This window comes from Phallusia mammillata, chromosome 6 (assembly GCF_965637545.1).
Source record: "Phallusia mammillata chromosome 6, kaPhaMamm4.hap1.1, whole genome shotgun sequence".
Taxonomy (NCBI): domain Eukaryota; kingdom Metazoa; phylum Chordata; class Ascidiacea; order Phlebobranchia; family Ascidiidae; genus Phallusia; species Phallusia mammillata.
Window position 1 is genome coordinate 20,743,803 of NC_137257.1, and position 24,415 is coordinate 20,768,217.

At 37.0% G+C, this 24,415-nt stretch overlaps 1 protein-coding gene and 1 long non-coding RNA gene across 3 annotated transcripts; both read left to right on the top strand.

The window, feature by feature from the left end:
- The first annotated feature begins 8,658 nt into the window (after window positions 1–8,658).
- LOC145233000 (uncharacterized) lies at window positions 8,659–12,084 on the top strand. Of its 2 annotated transcripts, XR_013860990.1 has the most exons (5): window positions 8,662–8,714; window positions 10,193–10,346; window positions 10,956–11,113; window positions 11,225–11,297; window positions 11,503–12,084. It is a non-coding gene; the product is annotated as an uncharacterized LOC145233000 (long non-coding RNA). The 2 variants fall into 2 exon arrangements; XR_013860989.1 differs by lacking the exon at window positions 10,193–10,346 and having other exon boundaries at window positions 8,659–8,714.
- A 6,222-nt stretch (window positions 12,085–18,306) lies between these two features.
- On the top strand, window positions 18,307–23,941 carry LOC145234480 (fatty acyl-CoA hydrolase precursor, medium chain-like). The gene is made up of 9 exons (XM_080099206.1): window positions 18,307–18,464; window positions 19,181–19,376; window positions 19,934–20,130; window positions 20,693–20,856; window positions 21,073–21,233; window positions 21,747–21,986; window positions 22,413–22,569; window positions 23,005–23,251; window positions 23,779–23,941. The coding sequence occupies exons 1-9, from the start codon at window positions 18,307–18,309 to the stop codon at window positions 23,939–23,941; spliced, it is 1,683 nt and encodes a 560-aa protein (XP_079955332.1).
- Window positions 23,942–24,415: the final 474 nt, after the last annotated feature.

Below are 24,415 nucleotides of genomic sequence, written 5' to 3' on the forward strand. Positions count from 1 at the left end.
AACTATAATTGGACGTAAGCAAGTAGTGGGGGATTCGGCCGACTGTGGCCGCGGGCCACGTTATCATGTAAGACCAGAAACTGTCTGCGGGCCGCTCAAAATCCCGTCGCGGGCTGGATCCGGCCCGCGGGCCGTATGTTGCCCGCCCCTGATTTAAAGCGTCTTTTCAAACAGCTTTCCGACCATGGCCTTGTCATTGTAGCGATTACGTCATAATTTGTGCAAACCTTGCAATAGTTGTTTACCAAATTAGCTGGTTTTACTTGCTAAAATGCTCGAGTTGATAATATTCCGTGTTACAGTTAAATCAGGAGGTTGATCGACCTTGCTATCTGGTGTTTACCCGCTTTAATCGTATGTTTTGTATTGTGCGGTAAATTTGGCGCTGTTTAGTGTGTGAGAAAATGTGCAAGCGCCAACGGCAGAAGCATAGTTGTACAGTTTAATGTCACGTGTTATGAATTCATAAAACGTACCGCTGATGTAATGGCTCATAGCAGTTTTAGTCCTACCGCAGTTAACTCTTTGGCTTAGTGTTTAATTACTTGCATTGAAATAATGTGTTGGTTGCTAGTTAAACTTGAATTTATATGTAAACGTTATTACTATTAATTTCCAACGACTTGTTTTGTTTCCCAAACATTCTATTTGAATAAGAATAAGCATTCTATTTGAATAAGCATTCTATTTGAATAAGCATTTTATTTGAATAAGACATTCTATGTGAATAAGATTTTATTTGAATAAGTAATAAACAAACGAACCGAAGTGCAAGACACGTGTGTGGAGTTTCCAGGACTCTGTCCTGACAAGCCCAGGAGCTTGAGAGGTTAAGGACGGTGGTATACCTCTTTAATTTGTAGTGACGCGATTATAATCTTGAGACTCATCAGCGAACATTAACATAAACATTCGATCACTACATCATCAACCTGGGAAAGTGCAAGTTTGGAGTTTCCCAAATCGATTTTCTGGGGCATCGCGTTGACCGTACCGGCGCCCGGCCCCTTACCCACAAAGTCGAGGCTATTCAAACTTTTCCGCGCCCCACTACTGTCAAAGGCCTTCAGGAGTTTGTAGGTATGGTAAACTTTTACCACCGTTTTATTCCTGGCGCTGCACGCATTATGACTCCTATTTACGAGGCACTCAAGGGCAATCCTACAACGTTGCTTTGAAGTGACAGCTTAGATTTGGCTTTCTCGGAGGCAAAAACCGCCCTAGCGAACGCCACGCTGTTGCACCATCCCTTGCCTGATGCACCGACTGCTGTGACTAGCGATGCATCACAGCATTCCATCGGGGCTGTTCTCCAGCAATTTATCAATAATGCCTGGCGACCATAATGTTTCACAATATCAACAATTTTATGTTTACATACTTTTGTGCTTTTTTGTGTTTATGTTTGTTAGTGTAAATGGCATATGCAGATTAAATAAAACATTTATTCTGATGCTAAGCTATCCAATTTTTTGGTGTAGCTTACATCCCTCAATCTTGATGACAACCTTATTGACAAGTGCATCTCGAATGTTAATCTATTATCGGTATCCAGTTCTGGAAAAGTGTCAAAAGTCAAACAATGGTTTGTGTAAAGTTGCAAGAGCTGTAGCACAACCCCATCAACCAGTAAGTTTGTCACAAATAATATTTTACAAACTGTTTTTGTTGTTTTGGGAAGATTTTAGAGTGTGCATTTATGTTAACCTGAATTTTTTTGGTATAGATCAAGTCATTTAATCCTGATAAAAACACTGTTGAGAAAAAAAGGTTATATTCTTTATTTGTACTTAAATTTTGCTCAAAAATGGCTCAGTTGAAGCAATGTTTATTATATAGTTTAAATTTTTCTGTTTCACATTTTGTGTAGCTCACATTGCTTGATTTTGATGGCAACATTGTTGATGACGAAAATGCATCTGCAATAGCTGAGTGTATTCAGAACACTAAACAACTTTCCCTGAGAAATTTTCGAATGTCAAAGGACGGTTTGTGTCAAATTGCCAGAGCTGTATCACAACTTCCACAACCAGAAAGTTTACTGTTGGATTCACCCATTTTCAGTCCTATGGGCCAGTAATAAATTTCTTAAATTAAAAGTCACACACTAGTGCTCCAATTAAACATCTTAAGTTTGAAGTTGCTTCTTGAGAAATAAATTTGTTACAAATGTCATTTCTGCACAAACTAAATACCCAACAGACTCCATTATCCTGTTTCCATGGCTTTCAGTCTGATTGGACTTGATACATGACTGGTATAATATGCAAGATTGTAATATTACCTCTAAAATTGTAATTTTGGTTACCGATTTCTAATTTTATAGGTGCTGCTGGAGATGTCACTGGTTTAGATGTGCATCCCACTTAGTTTGCATTGATAACCCAATTATTTACCCCGCTAGCCCCATCAAATGGTTTCCCCCAAAAAGTTTGTCTGACTCGTTTTGCCATCAAATGTTTAATGGATTTGGATGAAACTTACACATATGGTAGATATAGTTGTGCAGATGTGCATCCCCCTTTGTTTGTGTTGATAACTCCAGTATTTACCCCGTTAGCTCCCTTAAATGTTTTTTTCCGCTCCAAAGTTTGTCTGACTCGTTTTGCCATAAAATGTTTAATGGATTTGGATGAAACTTACACAGATGGTAGATATAGTTGTGTAGATGTGCATCCCACTTTGTTGGTCTTCCCAAATCCTTATCCCGTTAACCTCTTAAAATGGGTGAGTTTTTAAACAGAGTCGTAACTGGCTGAGATTTGGATACCTTGTACAGCAGGGGTCGGCAACCCCTGGCACGTGTGCCAAGGTTGGCACACGAGGTGGTATTTTATGGCACGCCAATCGATTTGCGTGTTCATATGAAGTAACATTTTACCCTGCTACACTGCTTGTTTATGCTTTTTAACGTGCCATTGTCTTAAAATTCAGCCTTATATGCACAAAACACTCTGCTTTCTCTTTATCATTGATATTTGGTGGCACAAGCCACAATTATTTAGAAAAACGTTGGCACTCGAGGTCATTAACACATGGAAATAACAAGTAAATTGGCACGCGTCGCCAAAAAGGTTGCCGACCCCTGTTGTAGAGTATGCCATTTATAGGTGTTGATTGTTGTGTTCAACCCAGTAGCCCCAACATTACCCCATTAGCCCCCAAAGTGTAAAACATATTTGTATGTTACTAGGCACCACAAACGAATATTTTTTGTGGCGCAATAGTGTTACAGAGGCAACTAGTCATATGTTACTTGTGTTGCTTGGTGGGCATTTTTGTGCCATGGCAGTTAGGGGGTTGTTAACAGCCCTATGACATCAGAAGCATTAACAGTTGTTGCTTAAAACACCTCTAGTGGTCAAATTTTTAAACATTGGCGGATTGGGCTGAAATTTTGAGGTGCTATTGATTGTGTCATTGTGGTTTCATATTTTTTTAGTTTGTGTGTCTAACCCCATTAGGTACCCCCTATAATGGGTCAGTTTTTTAAACAATGTAGGAATTGGCTGAAATTTAGACAGATTATAGAAATCACCATCCATAGGAGCGGGTTGTTGTGTTTACCTTGTAGTCCCAATTTCACCCCACTAGACCCCTAAAATAAGTGAGTTTATTAAACAGTGTCGGAATTGGAAAAAAATGGGTATCATGTAAAATACACTATTTGTAGGTTTCAAATGATGTATTTTACCTTGTAGCGCCAACATTGACTCCATTACCCCCCTAAAATGCGTTAATTTTCTAAACAGCGTTTAAAGTAAATGAAATGTGGATAGCTTGTAGAATTTGTTATTCATAGATGTCTATTTTTTTGTTTTACCTCATTATACCCCTATTTACTTCTTCTTTTCTTTAAAAAAGAATGTTGAATAGGACATACTTCAAACAACATCTAGGGTGAATCTGATTTGTACAGTTTGTACACTACATAGTATTATCATTTAAGCCCAGTGCCGATCACTGTTTTTGCCTTGCAACATCCAGTTTCTCATGGTTATCTCTTGAAATGCATTGTTTTCAGCTTTGCATGTGTGGGGGCCCATTAGTTTTTTCCTGCAGAAACAACCAAGGCTATAAAAGACGGTGGTTAATATGGGACCCAATACTAGAATAGTGGTTTTCCTATATATTGCCAGTTTATATATACTACATCATATTTAACGATGCTTCACATATACCATTTACTATATTTATAATGGATATATATTTGGCACCTCCATTTCATTGGGTCCCTATCTTTTTCCTGGCACTTTATACCATAATTGTTTCTGCAAGCATAATCTAATGGGTCCCCAAACATGTGCATATGCAATTTGGTAACAGTAAAAATAGGGCACAATCATTGTTAAACTGGAATAGTGGTTTTCCTAAATATTCCATTTTACAGAAACAGTGCCATATTTACGCACCATTCATTATAATTGTAAGGGATATATATTTGATGGATACATTCAGTATGGTACCAATACTTTTGTGGCCTGTTATAACATCATTGTTTTTGCAAGCAAAATCCAATGGGTCCCCACACACACATATATTTTGAATTCGTAACAGGATGAATGGCGCATGCATTTGCTAGGTAAGAATTTGAATTGCACAGATGACATTTGTCGTGTTAAAGAAATATTTATAAACTTTGTTTTGTAACAGTCACAGCCCTTTGTTTGTTGAATTGTGATTTTTAATCCGCACATAGCGTTCCCTGGCGCCGTTAAGTTTCCACATACCAACAATACGATTGCTAAGCTGGACTTTTTATGTTCAAAACCTGTTCTGAAACAGTTTTATTAACGCTTTCAGTTCAAGAAGTCACGTTACACAGGTGTAACAAATCATGCTGCGGTGTCGCTCTGCGTTTCGAAACACGAATAAGTTGACCTACATTAACGTTTACAGCGCAATATAATTAACATCGTAACATCCTAATTCCAACCAGTGAGAAAATGGTCAAGTGACGACTGCGTTCATGCGTGAAGCAGAGGCATTTTTTCAATGCGCCACAATTGTCAATCACTCCCATTGCCTCAGCTGTGCACTGAGCGACAGGCAAATACGGTTATGACGTCATACACATCGCCTGGCCCTGCCGTGACCCTGCAGCGTTAATGTTTACAGAATAATATCACTAACATCGTAACATCTTAATTCCAACCAGTGAGAAAATGGTCAAGTGACGATTGAGTTCATGAGTGAAGCCGAGGCATTTTTTCCATGCGCCACTATCGTCAATCACTCCCATTGCGTCAGCTGTGCACTGAGCGAGAACAAATTTGACAAAAGACAGCATGTAAAAACATATTTTTACTATTACTGAGCCGATTGCACTAAAATTTTTAACAGCCAACAAGGAGCACCCTGTCCACAGCTGTTTAAAATTTTAGCAGGTTAAGTCTTATATTTCTGACCTCATTAACATGTGAACAAACAAACAAATATTTGGGGGTAAAGAGTTGAAAATGAATATATACAATTTCAAGTTACAAAATACTTTAAAATACGCTGCATTGTACCAATCAAAAAAGTATGAAACTCCAGAATCATCTGCTATAGCAAGTATAAAAACATATTTTTACTATTACTGAGCCGATTGCACTGAAATTTTTAACAGCCAAAAAGGAGCACCCTGTCCACAGCTGTTTAAAATTTCAGCAGGTTAAGTCTTGTATTTCTGACCTCATTAACATGTGAACAAACAAACAAATATTTGGGGGTAAAGAGGTGAAAATGAATATATACAATTTCAAGTTACAAAATACTTTAAAATACGCTGCATTGTACCAATCAAAAAAGTATGAAACTCCAGAATCATCTGCTATAGCAAGTGTAGCCGTTTTAAAAATTTCATGTTTTGGGGGGCTGTGGGTGAACCGAGGGATTAAATGGGGTCATAATTCACATGGACCATCTTTAGACCAATATCTATAACGTTTGTAAATTTGAAAAAGTTTGAACCATTCTTTGTTGACCAAAACGTGGGAACAAATCCGCGTTAGACGGAAAAAAAGAAAAAAAAAGGAAAAAAAATATAGACAAAAACAATATGTGTCCTCTTCAGGGAAGGGGACCCATAATAAAATAAGCATAGGAAATATATTAATGTTTTTAAATAGGTTATAGTGTATGTGCAATGACAAAATGTGCTAAGTCACCCTTCTAGTTTTTAGTTAAGAGTGATTGTGACATTTCCTTGAGTTGTGTTTGTTCCATTTAGATGAAGTCCTTGGATGTCACTGAAAACTCAATTCCCAGATCAGTTTTGAAACAACTGATGAGCCTTGATGTTTATGAGAAATTGAATGAGTTGTATGTGACACAATATAAAATATCAGAAGAGGGAATTCGTGCTGTTGGCAAAGTGGATTGATTTGCAGGCACTAACAAGGTGAAAGGGTTTGATTTGTAAAAGAAACTAACCATCAATGGCATTAATATATAATATATAAACATTTGCACCAACTGGTGTCTATGGTTGTAGCAACATGTTGCCACAACTTTCTAGTACTTACTATGAATTCTTACCCAAAATGTGTTATTTAGGATGTTTTGTTGAATCAATCACAGTTAGAAGAGATAAAATCATGGTAAAATTGGTAGTTCCGTAAATTACTAAATCATCATCAACAAAGTTTGTCTCCCAAGATTTTTTTAAGGTGCACTGTTTTCGTGTCACTGTTTTTTTAGTGAAAATTTATTTCTACAATGTTTTATATGTACAATTTTTGTTACTTTACCTTAAAAAAAACATGAATGTTTTCAAAGATTGAATCTCTTCCAAACAAACTCTATGTTGGAGATGATTATGAAGCTTTTGCTTTGTCATGTGTCATTCACTTATTTCCTCCAACACTGGAACTTACTTTGGAACATGGTAATGCCTGTGCATTACAGGAAGTTCTCATGTCAATGCAAAACAAGGTGCATGTTTCAAATCAATTATAACACTTATTTCTATTTGTTAGTTTTTGGTTTTTTTCATACTGCTCAATCTTGATGGCAAGATTATCAGTGTAATGGTGCATCTGCAGTAGCTGAAAGTATTTACTACACAAGACTCAATATTGTACTAACTTGATCCTCTAGAAGTTTGACCCCGAATGACCCAGCGGTTCACCCACAGGCCTCCGAAACGTAAATGTGTCTAACGCTCGTTTGGTCAAGAAAGACACTGTAGGCAGAAGTACCAAGAGAGTAACTCACTGGTTTACGATAGCGGGAGCCGGGAGGGCTCAGCTTGACGTCGGATAGACGTTTTACGAGACGTCGTTGCGGTGATTGGAAATCAGCTGTTTTGCACAGCAATGCTATGTCGTTTTATTAAGTTATCACTCACATTTTTAGTTTTGGCGAAGGTTTTACACCTATGACATGATTGAAACGTAACAAGCGTGCTTCGGTTTTGTATAGGTCAAGCAAAACTTTGTTAATCAAAGTAAAGATGAAAAAATAAACTTGATTTTTTTGCAAAATAAATGTTTTTTTAAATGCTCGTTGTCAGGTTGGCCACCGCATGATCACGGGTTACTTAAGGTCAACTAGTAGGTATTACAAACTCAGTTCAGAACTTTCTTTCGTCATAACGTAGCGTTTTTTGACAATCAATTTAGGAATCAATACTCAAGGCATGTATAAATTAGGCTTAACGGTATTGTTGAACCTCAAGGACGGCGTGCTATTGAAAACGGTGTCAAAAGGTCAAACAGTCGGTTGGCGTGTGCACCCTGAGAGGTTACTACAGGTCAATGGTACTCGTTTTGCGAAACGAAGTTAAATGAAAAACAATTTGTTATGACAATATCTGGGTCCAGGTTTTTTTTTAAGGTTTGGTTTGGGTGACCGCTAAGTAGTTTTAAGAGACCGCAAGTGTTTCATTTAAATACCAAAAATAGCCAAATTTCAAATTTTGGGAAACCGCTGGAGAAATTTAATTGGGTCAATGCAAGAGATTAAATTAAAGTATTTGTTACATTTTTTTAATGTTTTTGTAATTATATGACAATAATAGTGCAAAAAAAATAAGAACAAATTTTATTTATTGTTTGGTTGATGCTTTCTAAAAATTTGTCCTTAACAATCTAAAAATCACCGCAACATTTGTTTACTGTAAATCCGCACAAACACGCGTGTGGGGACCCATTAGTTTTAGTTTACAAAAACAATCATATGTGTAGATCAAATGATGTGTATAGTAAATTGGTAAATATCGTATAGAATATATAAAATGGAAGTATATCAGAAAGCCACTTTTCTAGTTTTAAAAGTGCTGCTGTGTTGTCTATGTGTGTCACTGGTTTGATGTGAAGTACAAATGCCTAATCACTTTACTCTGCTATTTAATATTGCGAACACTTTAGGAACCCCAAACTAAAAGCAAAAACTAAAAAAAAAATTGTGTTTTGAGTAAGGTTAATCCTTGAGTTATGTTTATTCCATTTAGATTCTTGGATGTCAGTGAAAACCCAATTCCCAAAACAGTTTTAAAACAACTAATCAGTCATGGTGTTGTTGAAAAATTGGATAAGTTGTTAGTGACACAAAACAATATAAAATATCATTATTATTTTATCCTTTTTTGCACTAACTTGTCGGTTGTTGTAGCAACATGTTGCCACAATCTTTAGGAACTTTACTATTTCTAACAGTTAACATTTTTTTAGGATGTGTTGTTGAATCAAACACAGTTAGAAGAGATATGCACCAAGGCAGCATTTATGGTAATATTAGTAGTTTATTTCAATTTTCAACCTGCTTTTTGTAATATTTGTGTGAAATATTTATGTTTCCCACTATTTATGGGTCCCCTTCCCTGAAGGGGACACATCTTGATTTCACTCTGTTTTTTTCTGTGTTTTTTTTCTGTTTTTTTCTTTTTTCCGCCGAAGTTTGTCCATGCACTTTTGGCATGAAATCTTTGGTGGATTTGGATGAAACTTTCACAGATGGTAGATATAGTTATGCAGATGTGCCATCTGCTTCGTTTGACTTAATAACCCCAGTATTTAACCCGCTAGACCCCAAAATGTGAAACGTTTTTGTATGTTGCTGCGCACCACAAACGAAAGATTTCTGTGGTGTAACGGTATAGTATAGGCAACAGGACATGTGGTACATGTGTTTGTGCATTACTTGGTAGGCATTTTGGACATGCCGGTCAGAGGGGGTATTAACAGCCTTATGACGTCAGAAGCGTTAAGGACTGTTGCTAATAACACCCCTAGTGGTCAGAATTTTAAACATTGTCCGATTTGGATAAAATTTTACATGACTGTCGATTAGTTCATTGTGGTTTAATATTTTATACTTTTGGGTGTTAAAGCCCATCAGTTACCCCTCTAACCCCCTAAAATGGGTGAGTTTTTTAAACGGTGTCAGAATTAAGTGAAATTTGGACAGCTTGTGGAATTTGTCATTTTTAGGTGTCAATTGTTGTGTTTACCCCGTTAGCCCCCTAAAATGGGTGAAATTTTAAACAATGTCCGAATTGAATGAAATTTGGAAGTTGTACAGTTTTGAGTACATTATTCATTGATGTGTTTTACCCTGTAAGACCCACCTTTACCCCATTAACCCCTAAAATGGGTGTAATTTGTAAACTTTGGCTGAGTTCGTTAAAATTTTGACAGTTTGTGCAAAAGTCATCTTTAGGTGTCAATTGTCACTTTTGCCATGCAGTCCCATCAGTTACCCCATTAGCCCCCTGAAAGGGTTAACTTTTTAACCAATGTCTCAATTTCATAAAATTTGGACACTTCGTAGAATATGCCATTTTGAGGTGTTGATTGTTGAGTTTTACCATGTAGCCCCACTAATCCTTAAAATAGGTAAATTTTGCAAACAATTGATGAATTAAATGTGACTTGTGTAGTTTCTATCTGCATGATTAGCTATCTGCACACAGCATGATTATTTCTGCAGACTTTTTTTCGTCCTGTTTAAACTCATAGCACCAAAATTTATTATAGTTATTTCAAAAAATGCACTATTTACAACTTTGCATGTGTGGGGGACCCATGAGTTTCTGCTTGCAGAAACAACTAAAGGTAAAATACAGTGGCTGATATGGGACCCATTACGAAATAGGTTATAGTATATGTGCAATGGCAATATGTGCTAAGCCACCCTTCTAGTTTCATAATGTTTCAGATGTACAATGTTTGTTACTTCACTTAAATTAGCATTAATTTTTACTAAGGTTGAATCTTTTCCAAACTATATTTGTGTGAAATAATGACGAAGCTTGTGCTTTGTCATGGGTCATGCATCTCTTTCCTTCAACACTGAACCTGGATTTGCAATATGTTGATGACCTTGCATTAGTGCAAGTTCTCATGTCAATACAAAATAAGGTATTTTAAATGTGTTTAAAAAAATAGTTTTTTTAATCTGCAAAGCAAATTTTTAGTATTTTATATATGCATACATAAATCATGCAGAGCTAGACATGAATAATTGCAACTGAGCAACCTTTATATTGTTGCTTGGTACATGGCACAGATGTGTTTAGCCTTAAGATTAGTACAAACAAAACTGTTTCTTCCTGTGTATACCAGTTTCAGCATACAAACACATCTTAGGTTGGAATAAACTTCAGCAGAAAAAATCCTGCTTATAAATCCCTTTTATATTGCACAAACCAAATACCCAACAGACTCTATTGTATTAATTTGTATAATATCCCCAATTTAAATATTACCATTCAAATTGTGAAAAAGTATTACTGCAAGATTTGTGTCAATGATGTAACATGTCTAGTTAGCCCATGTAAGTCTTTATTTGCTTCATTGTTTGTAGACGCAGAAAAGGTCCTTGTACAATGAGTAACAAAAAACCATTAATCAATGTCCAATGCATTTTTTGCCAAACAATATTCAGACAAATACATTTAAGTGCCAAGTTTTAAAAGTGCCAAAAAGGTTGGTTAATTCAAATTAATTATCCTTATTTTTTTATTATAGATCAAAAGTCTCAGCATTGGCTCATGTTTGTTCATGGTCAAAATTTCACAAGAAACAGAACAACTGTTGTTCCAACTTCAAAAATAGAATATAAACTTAGAATTTATGGTAAACCATCACCTGACTTCAAAGCCAAGTTTGAACAACTTCCAGATCCAGTAAGTGAAGGATATTTTGTTGTTTACTGTTTTACACAAACCTTTTTTCAATAAGGTTTTTAATAAATAAATAATGTATTGCGTAAAAACTTTATGTTGTTGAACATTCAGAAGCCAAAATTGATTGTAAAAATCCCTGGTCATGAGCATCAGGTTTGGGAGACAGTCTCATTACCTAAAAGAAGTAAGTTCATTATGAATAATCTTTTTAGAAACCAAAGCTGATTCCTAATTCCTAAATGAACAAATTTTACGTTAAAATTCATAAAAGCACTTTATCACACTTCATTACATATATTATTTCTTGTACTGATTAGCAGCATCAGGTTTGACAAGATGATGCTAGATTTAACTAACTAAGTTTTAAGTTATTGTTGTTGATTTTACAGAAGCCATGATTTCCTGATTCTCGACTACAATATCTTGATCTGGATTGTTTCCCGTGTCTTTGGGACCAATATTATGTAATACCTATTGCTAACAACACCTAATGTACTGAAACTGTTAACAGTTGTGGCTCATTGTTTAAAATTTTAGCCAATTCGGCCCTGTGGTCACCTATATGGCCCAAAATGTGTGTTCACAAGACCTTCAGACACTACCACAGAAATTCGGTGGTTTTACAATTGTATGGGTTTAATGCATAGCGGGAGGTCCTATGCTTCGCGCATATACGTGTTTGCGCCACAATGCCTTTACGTTAACATTCGCATTTTTGTTTTGGCGCCTGATTTCATATATTATTGTTTTGTTGTCTCTATACTCGCCAAGCGATACTGGAGTTTCTTATGTCTCGAAAAACGTTGTTGATGTACATAACACTGACAAAAAGTTGTTTGTTACATTCCATTCTTTTCTTTACCATGTATTCATATCTTCAAGACTTTTTTCTCCTTAATATTGCTTTTGTATTGTTGTTGCATACTGTTCTTCACACTAACCCAATGTAACTTAACAAATACTTTTCAGAACATTTTTTTTTCATTCCATTAAAAAAAATATTTGTTTCAGCGCCAAAGTGTAATAATAATGATGGCTAACATTAACATGTGTTACAAACGATAAAACAAAGGGGTGTAGCTGGAGCCACAATTAAGGAGCCGTGACAAAGGTATGACAAAAACATTTAAGAACGATTTGTCATACCATTGTCAGGGCTTCCTAATTTAACATGAAATGAACAAAACTTAGGTTATATATAACTTAGGCAAAGCGTTGTTGTTAAACATAAAGGATTAACAGCGTTCTACCGTAAACCGTGTCAAAAAGCCGTTAAACACCATTTTCATTCGGTCACTTATTATATTTAGGTCGATGCTTTTTTAAATTTGTGCTTCAGAATCTAAAAATAATAATCTAAATATTTTTATACCGTAACCAACACGCATGTGTTTTCAAAAATAATCATATTAGTAGGTCAAATAGTGTAAACAGTAAATCGTAATATTATAATTTGTACAAATCTGAGCATTCTTAAACGGCTGTTCCAAACTTCCAGCATTGACCACAAGCGTTTGTAATCTACCAGATGCCCCACAATGCAACAGTCGCACATTATTGTTATGTTATTGTGACATGTCAATAGTCTGTTACTCTTGTAGCTTTGTGGGTTGCTTGTGATTGCTTGCTTATGGCAAATCTTCAGAATAACTGACAATGTTACCTGTGTTGATATATTTTACATACTATGCCCAAAGGTTGCTGTGAAGTTTATGCAGTTTTGTTACTTTTTCTCGTTTCTTCAACATGTGTTTTGACTTTATTGGCTTAATAATTATGCATTAATATGTTTTCTGTATAAAAATCTTTACATTAACCCAATGTCATTTATCCAATACTTTTTAGAGTGTTTTTATTCTATGCAATACTGCCCTGTTACATTGTGTATGGTATTTTTACTCCGGCATTTATGTTGCTTGTTATCAGTTCAGTTTTGATCCTGTTAACTGCTTTAAGTGCAATTTGTGATAGCTGTAAAAGTTGTTGGTCAAGAAACAAATTATTTTTTTAAATAACGCCACAAATCCTGACAGCTTTAGTGATTTCTTGCTATCGGACCCTGATCTCTATCTAAAGGTGACAATGTGTCAATTTTTCTTCGTATTTGTTTTTAAAAAGTGTAGCTTTGTCTTTATTAACGCACTATCACAGACTACATGCGTGTGTAAGCGCGTGTTGCCTGTACATTTGGCATTGTTTGCACACAATAGCGTACAAATAATCTGTCACGTATTGCTACCGAGATCTAGTAACACCGCAAAAATTATTTATACCCGTTTTTGTACCCTTAAAAAATAGGTTTTAATCAACCGATGACCGCCAACACATACACTTCCATTTACAGTTTCGCGGGCGCACTAATTCGTCTCCTAGTACGCATACGGCGGCAGGTTGTGAAGAACTGTGCTTCGATAACATCACGACATAGCCTGTTGGCATAGGTTTTGGAATTCGGGTTTGCCCCACATTCAGTTTTTAATCCGACAACTGACGAATCGTTGTTAAAATTGCTGATTCGGCGAATCGGTCTTTCGGCTCGTCTCATATGTTCTCGGAGATCGTCTTATATGTTCTCTCAGATACAAACAGCAAACGTCCTAACCTGACGCAGAGATTGTGTTGCAATGACAGGCAAAAGCCCGTGTAAAGTGTCTGTTCTCAAAACTAGTTGCAAAAATGGCAGACTAAAGCACATTTTACTCGTTTATAAATGTATCGGTGTTTGTTCCGATGCCACCAAGTAGCGGGTGAGTAGCAATGCCACACATGGCATCAGGTATCGGCGCTGAAACAGTATTATGGGGCTGAACCTACTACAACATATGTTGATTTGTGTTATACGACGCATCATACGGACATTGGAAATATGACCTCAGCTTATTTGTTGTGAAAAATTTTATTCGCCAAAATATTGCGTCGTTACAAATCTAATAGCTATAAATCCGTTACAAATGTTTGTGCGGCGTGAGTGACGTGTTGATGAATGGATGTGCATTGTGAATTCTTTTTGAGACACACGTGTGCGATTCCACATACCCACGACGATTAGCATGTGTGATATCACAATCGCGCTTATTATGAGTGTAAATGTTCTTTGTAGGTTGTAATCGGAAACCTCTACTTTAATTGATGACAGTCACAGTCAAGTCATTTAAATATAAGATTGCGCCTTATACACAGTTAGTGTAGCATCGCGATAGTGCATCAAAAATTAAAAAGTTTGGTATGCCTAATCTCTGTTTTTACGCCAGTCGTGCCACTGCATCAGTACTTCATTATTATTCTGTAAAAGAAAAATAGTTGAAAAAATATAGACCACTTATAATTGTGGCTAAAAGTTACGGTCGCGTACGCAAGCTTATTGGTCGCATTTTTGTATCCCTGGGTTAGTTGCAACTAAAACATAAGTGAAATATACATTAGCATTTATTGTTGTTTCAAGTAGATGACTTTCACATACCATTTGAAATATAAAAGTAAAAGCATATAGAGCCAATAAATGATAAGCTGCAGACAGTGCACACTGTTTCGACCTATAAGGTCTCATTTGAAATATATTTTACTAGTTCCAATTGGCATGCTTTTAACTCCATTTTTAGAGTTTAAAAAAACTAAACTCAATCAAATTTTTGTTTTTTTGATAAATTGAAATTTTTATGCTATGTCAGATTAAGCTTCATATATAAATCTACAACTTGTGTTAGGCTTTAACAGGCTTCTCTTCTTTTCTTACAGGACTCACAGAGAATACCATCGGACACTCAGTTTCATTTCAACAGTGTCTTGTCGAGCGATTCTGTTTTTTGTAATCTCTATGTGGTAGTCTCCAGCAATTGCATAGTGAGGCTGAGAATGTCTGCTCTTCCGCCTGGTTGTGCAATGGTGGTTGGGATTTGCTTGGCTGATGTTGATGGTTGTGGCTGGTTTGCCTTAATCGCGCATCGAGTATGGCTGTCTGAATTGTTGGAGTTTGTGATTCGATGCCAGATAGGTGACTGGGTGATGGGATAGCACCTGTGGTTTGCAACGGGGATCGGACTGTTCCCGTTTCAAACCGGTGTGTGTTTGGGCAGTTGATACAAGCGCTGTACACTAGTTTAGTAGTTATGGGGTGGGGGGCTGTAGGCTATACACTAGTTAAGATGTAAGAGGGTCGTCCAAAGAAGGGCTCCACACTAGTTAAGTAGTAAGCAGGCCGCCAAACAAGACGGGGGCTGTACACTAGATAAGTTCAAAGGGTGTCGCCAAAGAGAGGGTTGAGTAAGCAAAAAGGGCGTATCTTGATCATTATTTATTAGGTTTTCAAACGCGCCAAATCATTTTACAACAAAAATACAACACAAAGCAGAAAATCCGAAGATTAAAAGATCGGCCGACGAGTAGAGATGAACGGCAATCACTCAGCTGAAAAAAAAATATATTACGAAAAAATGCCGTTTTGATGAGTTTTCGCGGGAATAATCCGGTTTCAAATCGGTTTCTGCCTCCTAGCGAACCTCCAAACCGGTTTTCAAAATCGAAAATTTTGACCCGATTTTCGAAAAAGCCCAAAGGCTGTAGCCTTAATTTCCGTTTTTTCGATTTTTGGGGGTCAAAAAATCGAAGAAAAAACCGGTTTTCAGTGGGTTTTCGTGGGAATATTCCAGTTTCAAACCGGTTTTGACTGGTTTCTGCCGCCTACCGAACCTCCAAACCGGTTCAAACCGGTTTTTAAAGTGAAAAATTTTCACCCTATATTTAAAAAAAAACCTAAGGCCTTTCCGTTTTTTTTTCGATTTTGGGTGGTCAAAAAATCGAAGAAAAATTCGGTTTTCAGTGGGTTTTTGTGGGATTATTCCAGTTTCAAACCGGTTTTGACCGGTTTCTGCCTCCTACCGAACCTCCAAACCGGTTCAAACCGGTTTTTAAAGTCGAAAATTTTCACCCTATTTTTGAAAAAAACTTAAGGCTAAACCCTTTCCGTTTTTAGGGGGTTAAAAAATCGAAGAAAAAAACGGTTTTCAGTGCGTTTTTGCGGGAATATTCCAGTTTCAAACCAGTTTTGACCGGTTTCTGCCTTCTAACGAACCTCCAAACCTACCACCTTACAGGTTTTACTGGGTAGGCGTGCCCCAGTCTGCAGAACATGGCAGTTTCCGACGAGATCTTGCGCGTGCGGGACCAACATGTCCCGCGCGCGTGCACAGCCCGTAAGTTCGCGTGCAAGGTCAATTTCAGCAACGGCAAAACAAGTAAAAGAGGTCAAGGCAGTACAATTAAATACCTTTCGTGCGAATTTTCCGCGTGCAACCCCTCCAAAATTGGCGTGCAAAAATTTGTTTTCAAAAAATAATCGCGCGTGCCGCTGCCACACTCTGCAGACTGGGGCGTGTCACCCATGCCACCCTGGGAATCAACGCATATGGCCTATTAATTGATTTGTTTTAGCAAAGTTCATTGGGTATTGCCTGTATTATATCAAATCCAACACTAAATGTATTTGGTAATTTACAAATTACCCAAAAAATATTTTTTATGTCTTAAACTACTGTTGCTTCATTCATTCCTCATTTAACTTTTTGTCGGTTACAAAATTTTTGAGAACAATTTCTATGATTTACTGAAAATGGTTTCACATTTAGCAAATTATGTTGCAAGTGCGATACTTCAAAACCATAACCAGTCAACTTAACTAAAGGTAATATAATAATGAATTGAAACGTTCAGGGTGACATACTTAAACGTTTATGTTTGATAGTTTATTGAATTTTAAGCACTAACACCAACCTTAATTTGCTGAAAATTGTCTTCGCAGATTCTTCCCAACGCACTTTCAAAATTTAACCCTGCCAAAACTTTTTCTATTTTCACACAGATTCAATGAAAAGTTATCGTCGAAGTCAGGGAGTCGAAATTTAACCCTGCCAAAACATTTGCTATTTTCACACAGATTCAATCAAATTTTATCGTCAGGGAGTCGAACCGGAACGGAACCTGAACCCCGAGCCGGTTTTAGCGGTTAATGTCATTAAACCCCAACCGAACCCGAATCGCTAATTACGATTTTCTAAAAACCCGAACCTTTAACGAAATTGAGCTCCATATTTTGCTTGGCGTTGTACCTGAACCGGAACCGAACCAGTAAAAAAATGCAGTCTGTTTAAATTTTGTGATTTTTTCATCTATAGGGAGTGAAAAAAAAACACCTTAGGGCGTGATAAAAAGAACAGTGCACGGTCCAAATTCTTTTGGAGTTTTATAAGGCTAGAATTAAATTTAAACGAATGAAAATTTGAACCGGTTTGAAAACGCAAACCGGTTTGGACCGGATAATTTGCCCAAACTGAAACAAAACCCGAACCGAAAATATACATTTTTAAACACCTGAACCGAACCCGAATCCCTAAAAACAAAACAAAGTTATCCCGAACCGAACCTGAACCCACATGACAAGCGGTTCGACTCCATGAAAAAAGTTTTTGTTTAACTTTTCAACCACCGATAAAGATATATACACATTTAGAGTTGTTTTTTGCGACTCCAGTATTTAATGTTTTCATGTAAAAAAAGTTGTCACAAGAAGATGTGCTATGCCTACTTAAGCATGAGCTTCTGCAGTTTTATGTAAGCTTGCTAATTTTGTTACGAAACGCTTAATATAGCCTACAACTTATAGCTTAAAGATTTCGTAAGTTTTGGTGTAATTTCTGCTAATGTACAAAACAATAAAATTTAGAGAGCGGGGGTTGTCTCATATATTTTTGCATGCATCGGCGAGTTTAGGCAAGGTTGCATTGGCGGTAAGTCAACAATAAAACGATATTCAGCACTTACGCGGCCCCCGAATCAACAAGACTGTTTACCGAAAGTCTAGCTGCCGCTGTAAAGCAAGGCCATTGTAATTGAGTTCGTTTAACTTTCAGGCTAAATATTCTTGCAGTTAAGCGTGCCAGCTGTATTAGTTACCAGCCCACACCTTACTTTTGTGAGTTGCTTTTGTGCGCAAAAGTTATTAGTGTTCGTGATTTGTTTAGGGGCTTGACTTAGGTTTAAGGTTTCTGTGCATAAAGTTATGCCGTATGAAGTATCAGGGCTTAGTGCTAGGTAGTTCATTTATACTTGGTTACGAAACACTCAGCTACCGCACTGTTTTAGTACATTTATGTTATTTTTGTCATTTACGTTGTGCAGGACTGTAAACATAAAACCCTACCATGTCAGATTGTCCAGTTGTTTCAACACCACTTGGGAAAGTGAGTGGATTTGCATTGGCCAAAGCGAAATGTCCAGAAGCTCAGCAAGTTTACGGATATGTAGGAATCCCGTTTGCCAAACCACCAGTTGGCGATCTTCGATTTCGGGCACCACAAAAGTAACGTTCACTTTAAAACGCTTCATTACAGTGCAAAACTGGGCGCACGTATTAGAAGGTGCATTTTATAGAATATACAAACAGCAACTATAATGCAAATTAGCTGTAAACGATGCACACTGTGTTGATCTGTAGGATCTTGTCAGTGCATCTGGTGGCTAGACATTTGGTAGACAAGTGAGCGTAGCTAGGTTACAGCACCAAAGAAATGCTATGATAGGTTTGACCGGCCAAATTTGTTGCTGTATTTGACCACAATGTAGTACAGTGGCCTAATTATACAAAGGCTTGTACACTACACCAGTGTTTCTTAACCTTTTTAGCGCTCGTACCCTTTGAACTTTCATGAAATTTTCTCGTACCCCCTATCTACGTGTTGAATGCATGCATTAAAACAGTATTGTAAGTAGTAAAAAAAAACCGTTCTAGACATATAACAAAGTCATTTGTTACGCATTATTCACGAATGGGCCCAAATAGCGTATAATTTTACCCTATGTCGTACCCCCTGCTTTGGTGCTTCGTACCACCAAGGGGTGCACGTACCCTTGGTTAAGAACCCCTGCACTACACGGTAACCAAACAAAACAAAAGGCGACTTGGGGTTGAGAAGCTCTTACACAACCTGAAATAACTGCTTTTTGCACATCGTTTGGAAACTATGGAAAACATAATCTACATTGTGGTGTTATATTTAAACTAAATATTTACTGCAGTGCCGAACCATGGGAAGGAATCAGAGACGGGACGAAATATCCTCCCGCCCCGATGCAAAGCACAGACTTTACAGGAAAAGTGGAGAAATATCTCGTCAGCTATTTAATAGCAGATGAAAAAGCACAATATTTTGATGAAGACTGTCTTTACTTAAATGTATTTACTCCGAAACCCAAGGACGATGCTAAACTGCCAGTAAGTGTTGAATCTGAATTGTAAAAACGTTATAGGCTCTATGTACTGAAACATGCACCATGCGATAAATGTTAGGTGCTGATATTTGGTAAATGCTTATTAGACGCATGCTGGCTAGCGATAATGTGGCGTTTTAAAAACATATTTCTCATGTTTACCTCTTAGTAGGTATAAAAATTTTATTCCCAAGTATCTTTTGACACTATTCCACCTACCTCTATTTATCCACGAATCATGGCAAATTAATGCGTTGGAGATAAATTTACCCGGTTGAAAACATCCGAATTTTATGTTAAAGTGGGGGAGATGAAAGTTTGTACAAAAACGGAATGCTTTCTTACTGAAGAGACTTAACGAAACTAAGCTAAGTAATGCATATTGGTACTGCTCTAGCTGCTAAAACTTAATGGGAACATATTTGGCCTCGAGAAACAAACAAAACATCGTTATGCGACTAGGAATTCCGTGTGCAAGTGAGGCGTAAAAAATACCACGATAAGTAAATAAAAATTACCAAAACAAGGCACCACCGAAACTTACAATTCAGCTTAAACCAGGTGCTGATATGGTTCCACGGTGGTGGATATGCAATTGGTGGTAGTGTTGGTTGCCATGGTCAGAGCTTATGTGGTTTGCAAGATGTCGTTTTGGTTGTTCCGCAATACAGGTTAAATGCATTCGGATTTATAAGCTTTGGAAAGGAGAGTTCTTGTCCAGGGAATATGGGATTATTGGATCAAAACAAAGCAATGGAGTAAGTACTTCCTGAATGAAGTTTTTGTTTAACTTTTCAACCACCGATAAAGACTTAGCCTAGACATTTGATCAAAACAAGGCAATGGAGTAAGTGTTAGGCTCTGTTAAAACCGTGATGTTTTGTGATTGGTAACCATTTGTCACACCAGTGATGCCTCTTATGATTTGCTAAAGTTCTGCAAAAAGTTGGTACCCTAAAATCTTGGATTCGAAAACTCATGATAATGAATAACAAGCATCTGCAGACACACGCACATATACAAAATAAACTTTGTTTAATGATAGTTATGTTTGCATTGCGGTGTTGTTGGTCGGTCTGGCCTTTCCGGGTCAAATTCCGCTATCAGACCAAGTTTGATTAAATCTGGCTTGACCTCACACTTGGCCTGTTTTGTGTCGTTATTCCACATTGCTAAACTTACCAATCGTGCATAGTTTCAACAATAAATCTAGTTTGAGCCTGGTTCGGGCCGCTTACATCTCTGGTGTAAAACTTAATCAAAAGATATTAAGCAAGCGTTACGTTAAAGTGTTGCTAAAGACAACATAAACATTTACAGGTGGACAAGGGACAACATTCTCGCATTCGGGGGAGACCCTAAAAACGTTACCATATTTGGTTTGAGTGCTGGTGGATTCTCGGTCAGCAGTCACGTGTTATCTCCCTTGTCACGTGGTTTGTTTCATCGCGCCATCAGCCATAGTGGAGTCGCCAATTTCTCCTGTAAGTTTTAGAACTTTATGCTACTAAAAAACTACAACATATGTGCTGTTTGGTGTGTTTCGCTGGGGGCAAACTTAAAAGAATCATAAAAGGACCATCAACAGAGAGCAGAGAGGTCATATTTGGCCAAACATTTCGAAACAACAAAATAATTTAGTGAAAACAATCAACTATTGCCCCAAGTCAAAATTAGTAACATTTTTATTTCACTTCAAGTGGCAACAAAGGAAAACAATGACGTCAGCAACAGTCATTTACTGAAAGAACTTGGAATCAAAGATAAAGATCCAGAAGTGATTCTTGCAAAGTTAAGGTCACTTACCGCTGAAACGATTGTCAAAGCCCAAGAACAAGGAGTGAAAAATTACGACAATCCGGTGATTGTACTTTTTACAAATTTTTCAGGGCTATGGCTATGTTTCACAACTTTCTGTGTTTTAAGAATTGTGCAAACGCGTTTTAAAGCATGTTTGTTCGCTCGTCATAAGTTTTTTTCGATTTTTTTCATAGTTATGTATTTGTTGTGACTTACAAGATAAATGAATTCTTTTGTAGCGTGTTTAACGCAAGTTTGACGTTTTTTTCATTTTATCTTCGTTGGGTGAGCAAGTGCCGCTCACAATAAGTCTGCTGCCGAGCTGCTTGTTTTATTGCGAGTTTGTTGAATCCTTTTTTATTACATTTTTTTACTTAGGGAACTGGTTACTTCAATTTAGTGAAACCGGACAGGTTTCACAGGGTTACGAGCAACCGTGCAAATTTCTTGTTCAGGAAAACACACGATACAAGATGAGAGACCACAGCATCATCGTGAACATAAGGCGGTTGCGCTAAACATTGGCCATCATCTTGGTGGTTTGGTCCCATGTTAACTAACAACTTGTTCACAGTTTCAACAACTGGTTGACTACACGCCAGTGGTTGATGGCAATTTCTTACCCATGCATCCCAGAGATCTACTGACAAAAGGTGACTTTGCTCCGGTTCCCTATATTATCGGGTGCACCAACACAGAAGTGTGCGGAATTATGGCCACGGGATTTCCTGAAGCCTTTTTCTCGGGAGATTTGACGGAGAAGCAATCTAAGACGTTAATGAAAAATACATTACCCTTTGCTGATGAAATTCAAGTAAGTAACTTTTTGGTTTCAAATTAATGCATTTACATTGTTTGTTTTGGTGAAGTATGGCAAGTAGGTGCCTATTTTTGACATAGATGTTGCGTTAGGAAACTTTGTAAAGATAATTAGTGCAAAATATGTCAAGTAAGCTTAGTACTTCTAATTAGTAAATGACGAAACGTTTTAGTAGTAGTACCTGTATCAAACGATAATGGACACTAACTGTTTAAAATGTGCTAACTGGTAATTGAATATGAGGCTTTATTTTGATATATCGGTATGTTCTTATCCGAGTACTTTAGCATTTAGGAAAGGAGGTTCTATAGTAGTAATACAACCAGCCTTTGTAACTTGGTAAAAATCCAAAACAATACAGGAACTTCATGATAGCTGATGTTAAAAACAAAGTAAAACACTTTTTAGTTTATTTTTTAGCCCAACAAACTGGACGAGGTACTTGCATTAATCGAGAACGAAATGATGAAAACTATTTCTCCCGACGACAAATACAAATTAAGTAAAATTTCGGCTGACATGAATTCTGATCTGATCTTTGTCATGCCGAGTATTGAGCAAGCGATCGCCCATTCAGGTTAAAATATTAGAGTATAGCTTCCGTTCGTACCTCTACAACGCTTAGTTTGCTATTTTTTATTATTATATGGTGGACGGATAACGTGTTGGTCTTTTTAGTCAGGCAAGTGCGGTTTTTGTATTTCGATTTAAAATGCTACAGTAAGTAAAATATTTGCAATAATTTCATAGGGTCACAACCTTTACGTTAAAGCTCTAACTTAACCAGCCGTTTTTCCGCGAAGCCAAAAGCTGTTAATACAAGTATACAAACTGGACGCGTAAAATGTAAAATATTAGCTTTAAAAACTAAACACGAAAATGTTTTTGCATTAATGCATGGCTGCCAACATATGGTGGGTCGCTGCATAAAACTGTTTTCAAAAACTTGTAGCTAGGATTTAAAAAGTACTTAGTAAATAACGTTTATTTAATGTCATAAGTTTTTGCACAGATGCTGGTTATCCCACTTACTTCTATTACATGACTCAGCAATTACGAATTCACCATGACGAAGCATATAGCAAACCAATCGGCAAAAAAGTGGAATTTTGTGAAGCTGATCATGTCGACGATACTCTGTTTACTTTTGGTCTGCCATTTGGCAACGGGCGCTCGGCTAGAGAATTAAAATTCACTCAAGACGAAAAGGATCTGTCCAAACAGTGGATGTCGTTTATCTGCAACTTTGCTAAAACTGGGTGAGCACATTATAGTTTTATACACGTCTGCATTGTAACCGAAATTTGCATTAAGTTTACTACCTGAAAAAAATGTGTTGTTTTAAAGCAAAAAGTGTATCTGTATGGCAAGACAACAGAAAAGATTCTGTGATTTTTAAACTGTGGGCCCGCTTGCAACAGATAGAATCCATAGTAAAAGAGACTCTCAATGTGAAATGTTTTATTATTTTTTAAATATACATTTAATGTTTCAAACTATAAATATACTGCCCAGTTAGGCGCTGCAACCAATGTTAAAATGTAAACATATTTGTGAAGACTTTAAAAACATGTTGTGGTTCAGCGACATGTGAGTATTAATAACTTACATCTCCAACACTTTTAATAGATTTTACGCCCAGTGCTGTGTTGGTGCTAATAATTGTAATTATTTTTTTTTCACGGGGTTCGAATTAACTCCCGATCAAGGTATTTTTATGGGACGAATCCCGATCAAGGTACTTACATGTCTGTATGTTTGTTGTTAATTATGTTATTAATCGCAGGAATCCCAATGGTCCACAGAGCGCCGCGAAATGGCCAAGTTACAGAAGCAGCGACAAGCGCCACCTCGTGTTCAAAGTGCCTTTTGGCGAGGGCAAAGATCTGTTGGGAGAAAGATACAAGTTCTGGCAAAACCTGATGGAAAATCTGCCAACCAAAAAATAGTAGTATTGTTTGATTGGCCTTAAATCTGCAATAATTGTGTATTTGTATTTTTCGTTGGCTGCAAAGATACTTAATTAAAAAAGACTAGCTGATTTGCTAGCGCTGTCAGACTTGCAGTTCAAAAAAGATACATGGTGTGAGAAGTGGTTTCCAAACTTTCTGTAGGTGCGGAACCGTTGAACAAGTTTATGTTTAGGTGTTGATTCTCATGTACACGGGTATCATGGAATAATCTCAATGATATTTTGGATCTGCAAAACCCAGGTTGGGAACCACTAAACACGAGGTTGTCAATATAGTCTGATTGCCTTTTCATGTAGGCTTACGTTTATTAACTTAATGTTTCATTATGGAGAGGTCAATGCGTTTGGAAAATAAAGGACAGATTTGTCAAAGAGCAAAACCAAGTGGTCTGATTTAACTTTTTAGAAAATACCTTAAGGTTTAGTACCACCCCAAGCCAAATATTAGTTC